At 34.8% G+C, this 16,339-nt stretch overlaps 1 protein-coding gene across 1 annotated transcript in view; it reads right to left on the bottom strand.

The window, feature by feature from the left end:
* Window positions 1-225: 225 nt before the first annotated feature.
* PXDN (peroxidasin) overlaps window positions 226-16,339 on the bottom strand; it is an 86,438-nt gene continuing 70,324 nt past the window's right edge. Inside the window, exons 19-23 of the mRNA XM_074819970.1 lie at window positions 14,670-14,878; window positions 7,774-7,894; window positions 5,156-5,288; window positions 3,798-3,911; window positions 226-3,169 (exon numbers count right to left, since the gene is read on the bottom strand). Of these exons, the coding sequence (XP_074676071.1) occupies window positions 3,047-3,169; window positions 3,798-3,911; window positions 5,156-5,288; window positions 7,774-7,894; window positions 14,670-14,878 (700 nt within the window). The 3' untranslated portion in view covers window positions 226-3,046. The remainder of the gene's footprint in view (window positions 3,170-3,797; window positions 3,912-5,155; window positions 5,289-7,773; window positions 7,895-14,669; window positions 14,879-16,339) is intronic.

Raw genomic sequence — 16,339 nt, forward strand, 5'->3', positions numbered from 1 at the left:
AGAAGAGAATAGTGAATAGATACTTTAACTCTATGTGTCATAATATTAAAGAACCTACTGAATCTACATGATTCATTAGCTCATTGCTTGGTTCTCAGAAATGGAGTCTTGATCATGACAATCCTGCATAAGATAAGTAATACAGATCTTTGATAAAAGTCTACACACTGGAATCTTCAGCAAATAATCTAAATGATACATGTAACAAGAAGAAATCACTTGGAATTTACTTGGAAATGTGGCCCATTTTATTTTAACTGAAAAGCATTCATTACACAGTGCAAACAGTTCTTTGGTAAATTTACTGATTAAAATAAAAACAACAAAGACTTTGTTTTAGGTAACATTAAAAAAGAAAATAAATATGTAAAATTTGCAACATATTACAGCAATATTCTCACAGTGGATACTGAGGAAATAGTCATCTAGCCATTGGCCACTGTTTCAGAAATGTTAAAATCAATGCTGATTCTGCAGACACTGCAATAAAACTGAGTTAGTACAACCCATGACTGATTACATTTTAAACTGTGGATAAAGACCTGTTTTTCCTGAATAGTTTATAATCAGATGGATGGAGGAAAATAACTCAATATTACACTTGTTTAAGCATATCCAGACTCCTAAGCCCATTTTATATACCATATGAATAAACAGTGAACAACGAAGAAAACCTCCCACTTTACTCTGGAGGCTGGAGAAAAGGAACAATCAGATATAAGGTACTATTTTATAATGTATAAATGGAAACTCTCTTCTCCTATAAGCGGAAATCTTGAGAAAGTTTATTTAATATAAAATTGGAATAAAAGAATGCAAGTAGTAACCAGCTGGATGTATTACTGCCTTATTTAACTGTTTAGACAGTTAAATTATATTTGGTTTAGCTCTGCAATCCTCCCTCTTTGAGGAATTCCTGCTATAGGTCAATGGGAGTTCCATTTGAGTTGGAATTACAGGACGAGACATGTGGTTTGGACTCTCAACAAAAGTCAACAAAATACCAGAGTATCAAAGAAATACAGGAATGACAACCTCTAGGAACCATATGATACTCAAACATGCTCGCCACACACAATTTCTACAAGTATTAACATAGAAAATTACATAAGTCAAAACATTGTATATAAAATCAATTAAAATATTCTTAAAAATATAAATTGTAGTTCCATGTGTACCTCTACCACACACCTTTAACACACCACTCACATGTACATATTGCTCCTACCATAATATGAAACAAATTTCTGTAGTAAGCTTTAAAGATACACCAAAGTTTGGATGTATGTCACGGTATCAGTTTACCAAATTAGAAATTATTAACATTAGTAATCAGAGAAATTATGTGCCAAGATATTGTAGTGGAACTCATATTGCTGTGCTAGGTTAGTTATTAGACAGGTATTTGATCTACCATGCAATATTTAAGTATTCAGTCTGCATAATCTGAAATGTTTAAAATGAGAATGTTAATTTTGTGCAGATTTATTTGATAACCAAATCTCTGTTCCCTAAATTTGAACAATAAACTCAGAAGTCAGTGAACTATGTAACTAAAGAAGAGCTCTGGTTCTAGTTAGTCCTGATTTAGGATTTAAGGACAGAGCCATAAACTCTAACATATTAAGTATTCAGGGAGAGAACCAATTCTGAATAAACACAAAAAGGCTGTAAAATGAGGTATGATAGTTGTCCTTCACTGAATATAATATATAATTCCTGGTCAGAAATATGCATTTTGTTTCTAAAAACTACACAACTTTGAAATGCTAGTGTAGACATATACTCTATAACGTGAAACATTTATTAAATGGGAAATAAAGTCCATTGGCAGACCATTTTTAACAGGAATGATAAAAATATTGAGGTAAAAATACATATGCCTTAGATGAAACTGGAAAAAAAAAAAAATTCAAATACCTTGTCAGAAAAAGTAGTCAATCCACAATTAATCATGATGCTTGATTTTGATTGTTCTTTTTTTCAACAAACAGTGCCACAATATAATCAGGAACATATGTCTATTGACAATATGCACAATGAATCAGTAGGAATCTTTGTATACAAAATGGCATGTGACATCTTTTCACATTTTCAAAACAGGGCCATACAAATACATGAGCTGATCTGAGATCAAGAGAAGCATGCTTTAAAACTGGACTGGATGGTCTTGTTACAATGGTTTAAAATAAATGAAACAAACAAAAAAAAAGTTGCCAAGCAATTACATATGTTTTGACAAAAAGGATTATGTTCATTTTAAGATCAAATGCTACTTTGTCACGTATGTTTTCCTAGAATGAGGAACACTGTCAATTACATCTGTATTATACATTCAGTTGCTTTTTATATCTTCCAATTACAACTATTTATATTTTCTTACTAATTCTATCTTTTTTGGTTTGAAAATTTTGATTAATTTTACTCCTTGAATTAATGAAAGGATGTGGAAAGGTGTTGTGTACTTTTCTTTATTTCCTTGCTGGTCTAGACACAGAAATGATAGTGTGATTCAACAGAATTTCCATGCATAGGTGTTTGCAGAAACTGGCCCTCTATGGCATTGCTTTGGGGACAGTGATAGTTTTCCTTTTCCCTGCATTTACTAAATAATAACAAAGACCTATATATCAAGTCAGACTGGTACTGAAAAGGGATAGTAAACTTTTAATGTTGCTAATTAAAGATAAGAAACAAAGTGTTTGTTCTAGAGTAAGTCTTAAGCCCAGTCATTTTGGGTACCTAGAACTACCTGACAGTGTTCTTTTAAAGTAGCACCAGTTTGAGTTTGTCTAACCTGAGAAGTTTAACACACAATTAACTTTGACCTGTTTGCTAATTTCCCTTTCATTAATTTTTGCATTGTGATTACCTTCATGGGCAGAAAATAAAACGATACATTATGTTATACTGCTACAGCACCATTAGAGTATTGTAAATCTTGATTTCTTGCTGTTGTTATTTAGACTGTAGTTACCTGTTTTTGCCATCAGCAGGCATTGATATGATCTGAGGAGTATGCACCCTAAATTCTTAAAAAACAGACTTATGGCTTCTTTTTATTAATATTTTGTTTTAAGCAGACTGGACAGCAATCTCCTTTAACCTTCACAGGTGCTTCGCAGTCAGCCGGTGGGCATGATTCTACAAAACAGGTAATCTGACCAACCTGTGTCAGGAAAAACAGTAACAAAACCTACTTAGCTACATGTTCCAAATAAGAAATACTTTTTTGTATTATTGAAGAACATGTTCTCACTCATCATCTCTAAGATCTTGGCTACTATGACTAAGTCCACATAGTTTATTTCAGCATAAAATTACATTGAGAAGGCTCTTTGTCTTAAACCATCTTTAATGGAGCAGTATACCATTTTATCCAATGTTCAGGCATGAAACTCTGGGATACCAAGTACTGACATACTTCTTTTATTATCTTTTTAAAAATTTCACCATGATAAAAGAAAATTAAAATCTACCACTAAGTTAGATGAGCTTTTATTGATTTTTATGCACTTTAGTAGACTTTTTCAAGAAGTCTCTCACTTTGCAGTTAATTTTGCCAGTACAACTATACATCAATGAAAATGGAAATATAATAAAAGTGTATAAAGGCTGGATTGAAAACCAGTGTCAAGGGCAGGGATATCTGAACAATATAATTTTTTGCACGAAATAACTGAAGATCCATGAAAAACCAATTAGCAACTATTACCCAGACATTATCAGGCACAAAACTGTTTTAGAAGCAGAACCTAATGTAATTTCTGTCTCAAAGTGGATTTCCACATACTTACTTTGCATTCACACACAGTACAAGGGTCCCTTTTCCAGGTTTCATTGCTGGAATATGATTTACCCTTTTCATCAGTGCAATCAGTTTTACTGAGGCGTGATTCAAGTTTTTTTATCTGAAAACATTAAAAAAAGTTAATAACTGAATCAAAGAAAGGTTTTTATTTGTGCAACTTATCTGTTTTTTCTCTTGTGCTACATAATCCATGATAAATACTTGACTGGGTTTTTCTTCTCACTACTTAGTTTTCATAATGCTAAAAGACTGGAAACAGGTAATATGTATGGAAACAGCCTTTCAAAAGAAAACTAACAGAAGATACATCTTTCCTACCACTAGAATATACAACTAGAGCATACAAAGAGAAACAAACTACATGTGACATATATGGAAAGACAAATCTAAACTTTCAAAAATGTGTGAATGAAAAGGAGGTGAAAAAAAACCCCAAAAAACAATTAAAAATGTTTACTTGGATCTCAATTTTTTCCTTAATGATGTAAAAAAGGGGTTATAATGATTAGTTTATCTTACTAATTATGTGTTTCTTGGAAACAGTAATTAGGAACGCACGATTTTTAACAATCTTTCAGTCTTTTTTACATCCCAAAAAACCCAGAAGAACTGACTGATATGTAATAAGTCTTAACATAGCATTTCTGCTGTCAAAATGGGAGCACTGATGATGAGTACAGCAATGATTAAATAATACCATCAAAGATGGAATCATCTTACTATGTAAATAAATACATGATTCATACCTATAAACTACATGGAAAAGCTGCTCTGGATGAACTGAATTATTCCAGGCAAACATTCTGGCCTACTTTGGATTTGTCTGTCCTGTATGGCATACATTTTTAAACCTGACTTCCACTATGGCCGAGTTATTCTGGATAAAGAGCTTATTTATGCCACATTGTAAAAGCCTTCTCTAATTGATCTAGTTCTTAACTATGTTTACAGCTGTACTCTGGAATATTACTTATGAAGCCTACATTTTAATTATACTTTTACACAGATTCTATACATTTCAGATAGGAAAAAAAGATTTTATCAATTCTACAGGCAAATTTTTAGAGAAAGACTAATTCCATGTTTAGTGTACAATGGTTACACAAAACTTCACATTCAGAAGTCAAAAGGGTCTAATTGGAGAATATTTGAGTCTGATTTCAAAAGAACATAGAAATAAAGAATAACAACACACCATGTTATGTGTTGTGTTTTCTTTGAGATACTATGTGGTGAGTTTTGGCTGCAGTGGATGTCTAAATATTGAAAACATAAGAGGAGTGATGTTAGGAAAACATTATAAATTAAATCTACAATTAGAAACTATCCATTGTAGTACCTTACCTGGTTTCTGAGGCTTGAAATAGTTTTTTGCATTTCCAAAACAAATTCTTTGAAGTCATTCACTGCGGGCATGTTTGTATTTTCATTAGATGCTGATGTGGCATTATGAAAATATTTGCTCTGTTTCACGGAACTGCAACAAATGAATGCCAAGTCAGGATATTCATCTAACTGATTTTTGTTTGGCTAGATATTTTAGAACACTTCGCAAAAAAGTAAAAGAAGAGCAACCAACAAATGTAGGAACTGTATGAACCACAACAGCACACAAAGACCCACTGGTGCTGAAGACAGCCTCAGGGCAGGTGAGCTGTGGATTACTGTTCATATCACTAGCAACAGGGTATTTCTTCTACTTAGAAAAATAATGTATGTATTTCATGGAGGGGGACACAAAGTTGTCATCAGTGACACTGTAGGGCTTCACCTTAAGTTCTCCGGGAAATCTCTTGAGCCTCCAATACGAAAGCAGACAACAGTGAAAGAGTCTTAAAAATTTTTACTTCCAAACATGAAATTCACATTTTGCATTCAGATTCATAGTTTCTGCCTCTATATGCTTATTAGCAAAATGCTTATTTAAAGAAATACAACTTTAAAAAGGAAAAAGTTGGTTTTCATAAATATATGAGAAGTACTTTTAGATATGAACATATCCATGTGTCCCATTTTAACTAACACTTGAAATCAATACTGATTGTTGTACATAAGATCTGGAGTCTTTTGTCTATAGCACTTTTCAGCTGACACCTGATGTACAAGAGATGTACAACACTAAATTGTGTTAATCAATTCAATCTGTTGATGGGAAACATTTATCAAAGGAACTGTCCATATCTAATAATAATATTACTTGGCACCACTTAAGAAAACATGTATTCAAAACCAAGGATAACAGTAATTATTAAGTCACTTATTACATTAAGATCCTTGAATCCATGCAAGCATTCCTATTTTGTTAGCATATCTTCTCCAGAGCTAAGGGATACCCAAAGAATGAACTGGTAAAGAAATCCTCTCTCATATAATAGGGGTCATGATATATAATCTTCCTGTATAAATTAAAACAGCACTTATTGGCAGGTGTTTAAGCTACTTAGTTTCCCATAGTTTTTCATCTAAATTAAATAAAAAGAACTCCAAACAACATAACATGCCAAAATTCAAGTAAACCAGCTGCTACTGTATAATAAAAACTTTAATCTTCCCCACCTGCTCAAGTTATTGAAAATGAGAAAGAAAAAAAAGGAGAAAAAAAAAAATCTTCTCACCATGAATGCACTTTAAATACAACGGGCATGAGAACTGATGAGACTGTTAAAGGACTGAGGTTGCTGAGGTTACTTTAGATTTATTTATTCTGTAAATAAAGTATTGTAAATTTACTATTTTGCAGTCCTAATTAGTAATTGGACTGTTGCAGATTTTTGAGCTTCATTTCTGAAACAAACAGCAAGCTAACGAGAACAAGCTACTTCTCAGATATAAGTATTTTTTCGTGCTTTCATTTTTATTTAATTTAACCCCCTCTAAAGTTTTAGAATTATGGGACTAGCATCTTTAAAAAGTGCATTGCTGTTTTGTAAATTTAAAAACTTCTAACAGTTCACTTACAAAGACAGATGAAACAGCCTTCTTCAAGGAATACTTTAAAGGAATCTTTCTTTTTCTATTGTCTATAAGTAAGGTTATACTTAGTTGCTGTCTTCTCTTGTCTAAAATCCTAAACATCTAAAGGCTCTGTTACTTCAGGACAGTTTCCTATCAATTAAGTGAAATATAATGGTGGTGTTTCTTCAGTGCTGTAACATATACAGGAGTATTTGAAACTGCTGAAAGAAATTTACCTGTCTACATATCTGTCTAGCTGCCTTCCTTGCCAGAGTGGGTAGACTCTGCCTGGTTGTCTCAGTCAAGTAGATGATTTTATTTGCCAAAAGAACACATGCTATGTTAGAAGACCTGTCCTGAAGGATCTTCACAAGAAATGTTTAGTCCAAGCAGAACTCATTTCATTCCACTAACTCATAGGTAAGTTTTGATTCCCTGGAAATTGCAGGGACCCTGTGATCATTTGTGACTGACTTCCTTGCTAATTGTGATTTCCTTCCTTGCTAGAGTATTTTGAGGATTAGGGAGTTATAAGCAACATTGTAGCAGTACTGTTCGTCATTCCTTCTCTAGAAGCAATACCTACCATTATCACAAATTTTTGTGCTAGTGTTGTCAACGATTGGTTTCCTCCTATTTCTACAAGAGGACATCGCAGCTCCAAGGAGCAAAGGAAATAGTTTTGTTTGGTTACTGCAGGCACAGTAGGAATGTGGGATTCCAAATCCCTCACATTATGCTTCATTACTGAGGTTTTTTGTGAAATGCACAGGAAGAAAAGAAGCACTATACTGTGTCACTCACAAAGAGTCTTACACAACTTCGAGCTTGAAAAAAAAAGGTTTACTGTTAGCAGATATGCAGTGTCAGAATGAAATACATCGATCATTAACTTGAGAAAGCAGACACTGGAAAAAAGTGGTGTGCACTTGCAAGGAAATCATTCCGTTTCTTTCCACTTTGAAAACACATGTTTTTTCATACTTTAAAAAAAAATAAAATCTCACCTTACTGTTTTGGACATTTTCATTTTGTTCAAGGGCTTGTCCTCCTGAAAGCTGTAATCAAGAGAACGTCTTCCCCGAAAGTGATATGAAAATGCATTAAACTGTCCTCTAGTTCTGCAGTCTGAAATTAAACAAGAAATTACACATTATAAACTATGGTATAATTCAGCAGCTATAATATTAATACAGTTTTACAGTGTCTTCTGAATTGGCCGAGGCAATTCATACATTCAGACTGATCCCTCTGGAAACAGTTTGATGGCAATTGAATACATCTCAGAGATACAGCATTTAAGCCAGCTGGATAGAGAGAATTTGGTTATTCACAGACCAGCTTTTTCATATGAAACAAAGGAATACAGATTATTTTCACAAATATATCAGTGCTACTTTAACTATTCTTTTCACTTCTGAAATTTCCATTAATTATTTTCTGCTTTTGGAATGGGGTAGTTTCATATGGAGGAAAACAATGACAGAAAAAACAGCCTGTTGCTTCCTCATCTATTCCAGGCATTATTATTTGTTTTTTTTGGCATCTGAAAGAGAATCTTTAATTAAATCCTGGAGAACATTTGCAGACACACTTTACTGGTTGACCAGCCCTATTTCCAAATTTGAGGGACTTGAAGGTATCACCTGTCACTTAGACCCTAAGACACTTTTCACCACAGAGTGAAAATCTCAAGCCTGAGAATCATGACAGAAATCTAAGATCCTGAGGATGTCTTCACAGGATAAATTTTATTTCATGTGGCTTAGCCTTCCAAACCCAGTGAGTATTTGGAAGGAGTCCCATTTAAAAAAGAAAACAAAACAAAACTGGAACAGTGCTTTGGAGAAGAGACAATGAGAAAATAGAAGTTTTCTCATTTCTGTTCACAGAAGCTTTAAAACAAAAGTTATAATGGGCCAAGCTGCAGCAGGAACCAACAGCATGTCCAACTGTAAGAAGCAAAGAGCCTGCTAAGAAAACAGAAGTGAAAGCTGAGATACAGAATCCCATGGACATATCCCAGCTAAGTCTGGTAGTAGCAGAATGAGCCATGAACGCGACTGAACAGGGGAAGAAGTAATTTCCCTTAATGTTTCTCTTAACTTGCACCAGAACAAATTTATTCAGAAAGTCAATAACATTTTAGAAAGTATTTTTCTGGAATTAAGCAGTAGGTAGATCAAATACCTAAAGTATTAACACAAATAATTGCACAGGTTTCAAGTCAGTAAGAAGAGCCTCAAAGCACTGTTGAACTGAGCAACTTGAGAAAAAATGTAAAGTTGCTCTGTGATTACACAAAAATAAGTATCTTGGACTACTTTTAATTGTATTGGACTTTTACTTAAATTAGACTATTACCATTTCCCTGTTAGGAAAAACTTAGTTTGTCCATGGTTTAATATCAATTAAGATAGAAAAAAACCTCACAAAAAAAAAAGTACTGATTGATTTTCAGTTCAAAACCAATACCTACAGATCATTCTTGAACACAGTTTATCCACAATTCTCCTTCTTTCCTTGCAGCTTGTCCCATTCTTGAGTAAGTTTATTACCCTTCTCCTATAATAACAGCACCACCAAAGAACCAGACAATATTTACTGCCGACATGTTGTTCATTCTTCTTGTGTGTTCTGCTGTTTCTCACACAATCTTCTTGCTGCCCACTCAGAAACTAAGCTCGTTCAGATGGGAACAGACTGCTGTGTCTGTTGTAAGATGCTTGGTATGAAGGCATTTTTGATCACCCTTAGACACTTCTATATTTAGTATGATGAGAAAAGGGGTCACACTCTGAAGAGCCACTGGAGAAAGAACTAGTTTTGGTCAGAGGAATTTTTTTCTTAAAGCAATCTGTCGCTTAGTTTTCCGGAGCGTCAGAAATTTTAGTTTCTCTTGGAAGCAATTTGTGAAAGGTTTCTGCTATCCTCCTTTGTTTAATAACTGCTAAGGTCATCTCGCATAATATAGACCTTTTTTTCTGGTACAGTAATACAATGGCCCATTGTTTTTTTTATTCCTAGGCTGATTTTTAGAAACAAAGGTCTGAAATCCTGGGAAGGTTTTATCACCTTAGACTGGTAAATATGAGAACCATATGCTCAGTGGCAGCTTCAAGTACACAGACCTGACATTTCTGTAGTTTTTAAAGACTCAAATATGTCAACCTGACAAATGAACAACCCTTGTTCTTGGTTTCTGTTTCAGGTATGAGGAAGAGGATTGCCATTGCTGAGTGGTTCAGTACAGAATGCTCTAGCTTTCAGAAAGCCTACACCAAGAAGTTTATCTCTCTTTTTTTTTTTCTTTTAAAATGAAAAATACCTTAGCAGTAGTAGTAAATGTGAAAAGTGAGCCTAAAATTCTGCTTTTTTCAGCCTACCTAGAATTTCCCCAAATTAGCTATACCCAGTCCAATTAATTTTCTGCACAAAAGCTGAATGTTTAAAAGCAACCTAAGTATTCTTTTTTTCTATGGACAATGTTTTCTTCCAGAAACTAGGTATTGTTACACTGAAAGCGTCAAGATAATCCATTTGTATATGGAAGCCATGTTCACATCTTCAGAAAATCTCACAAGGTTTTAAAAATGCACCCATAATGCAAATTGGATAGAAAAACCCCTGATATTTAGAAGCACTGAGCACTCTTAATTCCCAGTGCCTCTCAAAATCTGGGTCAAGAAGAACTAATCTAACATTAACCCAAAACAACTTGAGAGACTTAGAGAATGTGCAGAAAAGCACATATACTGTAACTATTACTTCTATTTGATAATAATTCAATTCTCTGAGATTTATTGTAGTGAACTAAGTTGCTGTTACTATAAGCATTTGTATGTACCTGAGAACTCATAGACATGCCAGTGGGAGCAGTAAAAGGGAGGAGAAACACTGAAAATGTCTGAAATGTTGGAAGATTTTTTTGAGTAGATGTTTTCACAAAGCAGCTGCTTAAAAAATACACAACACAGGAAAAAGACTTTTCACCCCAAATGAAGCCCTAACCTAAAATAGCTTTGTTTTGTTATTGCTAAATAGGCCACAACCCTTCAACATTACCCTGCACTTTTTCATTTCTTCTTTTGAATCAGACTTTCTAAGAAATGATAAATTAAATAGCAGCAAAAAATGTAATTTGTTCGTCTAAAATCCAACAGTAATCTGCTTAGATTAGAACAAATGTATTTTGCATAGGCATTATTTAAACATCTGGACAAAAATAATGGTATAGAAGGTAAAAGATAAAGTGACAACCCAGACTGTCATCTCCCAGCTGATACACTGGGGAATTCTAATAATAAAGGATGCTCTCTGTAGTTGACCTCAAAGCTCACAGACTTGATGCTACCAAAACTAGAAGACTCAGACATCATTGGGAAAGCAAATATCCAGATAATTCACTGAACATGACTATATAAATTGTTAATATATGGCTAATGATAGCCTTAAGACATTTAAAAACACATCACATCTTTGTGATCTGAATAGGTCTTGGATGGCCTGCAGGAAGATAAAGGAGAACCATTAGGTTCTTGACACCAAACCAAAGCAAATACAACCTCCCCAGAAGAAAAAGTAAACAGGACTAGTTAGAAAGTTCTGCAGATCAGAACCATGCATCTTTTGGAACGTAAGTATCAAAGATCAGTGAGAAAAAATAATTTCAGTCAGACTGAAAATCCATAGAAATTTGGAAATTTGAAAAGTAAGGACGCTAAGAACTGACCTGTCCATTAGACTGTAAACGTATCAGTGTCTTAGAAAGGCAGTAACAGTCCAAAGGGAAGAAGGAAATCCTTCAACTGCCTAGTTTTGCAGACATCACTGAGACACATTCATTAGGACTCTTTCCTACCCAAGTTTCCTTTACAGTCAATGCACACTGATGCACGAAGAGAGTGCAGCCTAAAGTGTCCTTTAGAGGCATCTCTTTCTCTACTGCCTGCAGCGGGACTTCAACAGGGTGGGATCTTAGATCTGGGGGCTCACTCACGAGTTTGGGTTTAAACACAATTTTCAATAGAGAGCCTAAAAAAAGCACCAAAAGTTTCTTGTTTGGAAAATCTGAAGCTTGGATGCTTTTTGCTCAAATAAAGAGCTGCAGTAAATCTGCAGTAATTCCTCACCGTCTCTGACAAGACAACAAAAGGTAGAAAGTGAAGGAAACCAGCAGAAAAACTTGTGTACCTCAGTGGAACTCCTTCTTTTTCCCACCATAAACTAGTAATTCTGTTGTATGATTTGTTAACTGAAATCTAGAGATAATCTGGTATTGTTATTATAAAAAGGAATAATGCTTTGCTTTGTAAGAAATAAATACTAGCTTTACTCAAGAAATCTAAGTAGTAGCTTTTTGTAACTATGTTTTTCTATTCTTCACATGGAAAAGTATTTTGACTTGAACAAAACAGGAAGGATAACAAAAACAGATGTGTTTTTTAACCAAGCTGAAACAGCTGAACATATGGGTCACTTTTTAAACATACATAAAGTGCAATGAACAGTATTCTGTATTTTAAATTTTAACTTACAATAATTTTAATTATAAAATAATCAGAAGTATTTTAAATGTGGAGAATGGTTTACTTTTTCTTTTAAATAATAAACAATAATAAATTCAAAGAAAGAAAAACCCAGAATGTGTATGACTTAAAGTAAATGCTGTTCCTGAATGTATGCTGTGTATGGCCCCCACCTCAGAGTAGTGATAAGACCCTAGCGACACAGAATGAAATAAATTTTTAAAATTAATTGCTTAAACCTGGATTCCCACAGAAAACGTTACACCTATTCATCCATGCAAGAAAGCAGTTCAAGCCATGAATCCTCTGTTTGCAATTCATTAACTTCTGCACAGACTTCAAAAGAGTTCAGAAGAAGGGGATATAGATAGACAATTTTTTAAAGAACATTAGTTATTTACCCTTTCTTTTACTTGGCAGTTGTCTAACTGTACTACATCCAGTAGTATTCTCTGGTAGTAACATTCTTGAATAAAAATACAAGCTAGGCTGTTGAATGGCTGAATACTCTAAAGACTTTCCAAAGATAACATCTGCTCTAGAAGGCTCAGTGATAACAAAACATTTAGAGAATCAACACATAATTTCTCAGAACAGCTTTACAATTTTTCAAAATTTATATAATTAATGTATTTGTGAAACTGTCTGTCAAGCTTCATGAACCATGGCAAAATGAACTTACCCTGAACTGGTAGAATACGATTTATTTGCTTATGATAAAGCATTTGAAGAGTGATAATTGATCTTCTCTCAATGCTTCTGGCATATGTCAGTTATTTTGAAGAGATTCTGGAAGCCTTTGCATTAAAATTACAATGTGTCAACCATATCTAGATTTTTATAAGTTATTATCTATTTGGGAATGGCAAACATGGTAAATATTGTTTAAAAAATCTGAATAACCTAAAAAAAACCCTGGTAAAAAATAGAGTAAGACCTGAATTAAATGATATCTGGGGGAAATGGTACAAGATTTCTTTGAAATCTACAGTATTTATTTCTCCTAGTCTAACACAGATAACTGACATTTTGAACCAAGTCTTCCATGGAAGAATTTTCTTAGACAGTGATTTATTATTTAAAGAGTTGTTTACTGGACAAGACAATACAGTATTCAGTTTAAAGCTAATGGTACAATATCTTTGAATAGTAAATCTCTACCTACTTTTTTCATTTTTAATGGTACCTGAGTTTGTTCTCATGGCAAAGTCACCCTAGTTGGAATCCTTCCTCAGTATCTACTGTATTTGTACCAGCTTGAAGGGACATCCTCCATCAGTTTACCCTTTACCTACTGCCTTAAATTCTGAACTACATCACCAAAGGACTCTCTGTCATCAAGGACAATTATATTTTAGCAAAAGAGTTAAATGAACACTAGTGGAAGAGCATGACCTCTCTCAGAAATACAATCCAATGGTTCTTTATTTGCATACCTTTTGCCAGAATACAGAACAGCCTACACAGCAGTGGGAAACTCAAGAGAAACCGCAGCAGAAAAGATGAAGACCTCAGATCCAGATACCTTTCGTCAGCAAATGTACAAGATACTGGTATTGAAAGCTAGGTTCTTACTAGATAAATTACAAGATTCTAATGATCATCAACTGATAGTACCATTACCCTCTCTAATAAGATTAAGTTTTTTCCAGTTAGTAATTTGTTTCACAGAAATTTCTAGATAATCAGAGTTCCACAGAAAATTTCCCATAATTCCTGAATACACTTTTTCAGCCAGGGCACATAATTCACCCTTTGTCAAAAGAAAATGAAAACACTGTCAAGGAGATCTCAATAAAGAGAGGTCATTATCCTCTGAAGTATTTTGTTGTTGATGCTACTGCAAATCATTCTGCAAATCTGTGTGATGCAGAGATTCTCTTGGGAAGAGATATTCTAACTATGTAAGATGCAGTGAAGTCTGATGTGATGATGGATAAAGAGAAGTTATGCAGAAAATCTGTATGTGAGATAGAAGCCAACATACATGCCACAAAGCAACATGGGATTCCGAGTGTCCTGTATTTCATGCAGCTAAGTAAACCCTGTTTCTGGAGAAAAAAAGTTTATTTCTGAAGAAAAACAAAACACCCCACTGTCCTAACTTTTGAAGGAGATGGCAACGAACAAGAATCCACAAAAAGAAGAAAACAGGGAAATAGCACTATGCAATGCTCAAATCTATGCTATGTTTAGAATGTGTCTGTTTAATATAAAAAAAATGGAATGATTGGTCACTTAACAAGGGTTGTGGTCCAGATTTGAGTTTATGACATCTTAACAAAAACTGAACAGTGAAATATCTTCTTAAAATAAAATGAACAGACACTAAATAAAGCACACATTAGTACACCCAAATCCTGCTGTATACAGACCTTCACAGCAATCTTGCCACATCCTGAGGTCCAGTTTAGGAATATCTTCACAGCTACTATATCCATGTGGGAATTCAGCTACCTTAAAGACATCATGTTGTACCCTGGTTATGTTGTCACCATTATCACACAAAACTCTGGCAAGAGAAGTCTGCTTGATCTGAGTGAGTTGAGCAGGCGTGAACACACCTGGGTTCTCATACCATAACCTGTAATCTCACAGAAAAGACAAGTTTGCTAGTGAAAAAACAAAACACACAGTTTTCCAGAGATATTGCAATACTGTATTCAGAATTAATTATTCCATAAATCCTGTTCTCAACTTTACATTGAATCTGAGGGAGTGATCCATACGCCAAAACATAAGCTCTTGGTGTCACTTCAGCCCTACTTGCTGTCATGCTGACACTCTGAAAGGGCCTGTATTGGGTTTGTGTGGCACGGTTTTTGGTAGTGGAGGAGGGGGATACAGAGGAGGCTCCTGTGAGAAGCTGCCAGAAGCTCCTCCAGCTCCAAGTCAGACCCATCTCTGGCCAAGGCTGAGACAATTAGTGACGGTGGCTGCACCTCTGTGACAATGTATTTAATAAGGGGAACCTGCAGCAGAGGTAAGAGTTCGAGTGAAGGAAACAACTATGCAGACACCGAGGTCAGTGGAGAAAGAGAAGAAAGAAGAGCAGTTTGTGAAGAGCTGCAGCCCTGTGAGAAGGACCCCACGCTGGAGCAGGGGAAGAGTGTGAGGAGTCCTCCCCCTGAGGAGGAAGGAGCAGTAGAAACAACAAGTGATGAACTGACTGCAACCCCCATCCCCCATCCCCCTGTGCCACTCAATGGGAGGAGGTAGAAAAATCAGGAGTAAAGCTCAGCCCAGGAAGAAGGGAGGGGTGGGAGGAAGGTGTTTTTAAGATGTAGTTGCACTTCTCACTGTCCTACTCTTATTTTGATTAGTAGTGGTTGTGCTGTACAAATTAAATTGATGGTTTTTTCTCCAAATCGAATCTGTCTTTTGCCTGTGACCATAACTGGTGAGTGAGCCTTCCCTGTCCTTGTCTGAACCCCTGAGCCTTTTGTTATTTTCTCCTCCCCATCCCACCAGGTGAGAAGAGTGAGCAAGCAGCTGCGTGGTGCTTTGCTGCCTGCTGGGCTTAAACCATGACAAGGCTGAAGTCTTCAATAAATCCTTTGATCTCTCTTCTAGTCCCATTTTGATGTCTTGGGTATCTCTGGACATCTAAAATGGCACTAGACTACCAAGTTTAGGTTTCTTTTAAGGTAGAGACTTAAATTACCACAGACTTCTTTCTTCAGGCAACTTTCCTATGGGTATGAAAAAATTTTGATAGAATTGCTGAGATTAGAAGAATGGTTAATCTAGATCTAGTTTATTATGAAGATAAATGAAATTGTTTAATTTACTAAGGACTTTTTCTTCTGTAAAACTATTTTGATGACTATACTAATTCAGGGACTTATTAATATATGCTGTTAATTCATTATATTCAAGGAGGAAACACTGTGGTTTTGAATAATTCATTTTTCATACATAAAGTGCTAAAAGCCTGTTATCAATTGAAAATATAAATAATACATTACTATGAAAAGCAAGCCAGCCCTTGGAAAAGAAAATGTTTTAAGTTACTGTCCAGGATTTGAAAACATTTTACACTAAC

This window comes from Strix aluco, chromosome 3 (genome assembly GCF_031877795.1).
Source record: "Strix aluco isolate bStrAlu1 chromosome 3, bStrAlu1.hap1, whole genome shotgun sequence".
NCBI lineage: Eukaryota > Metazoa > Chordata > Aves > Strigiformes > Strigidae > Strix > Strix aluco.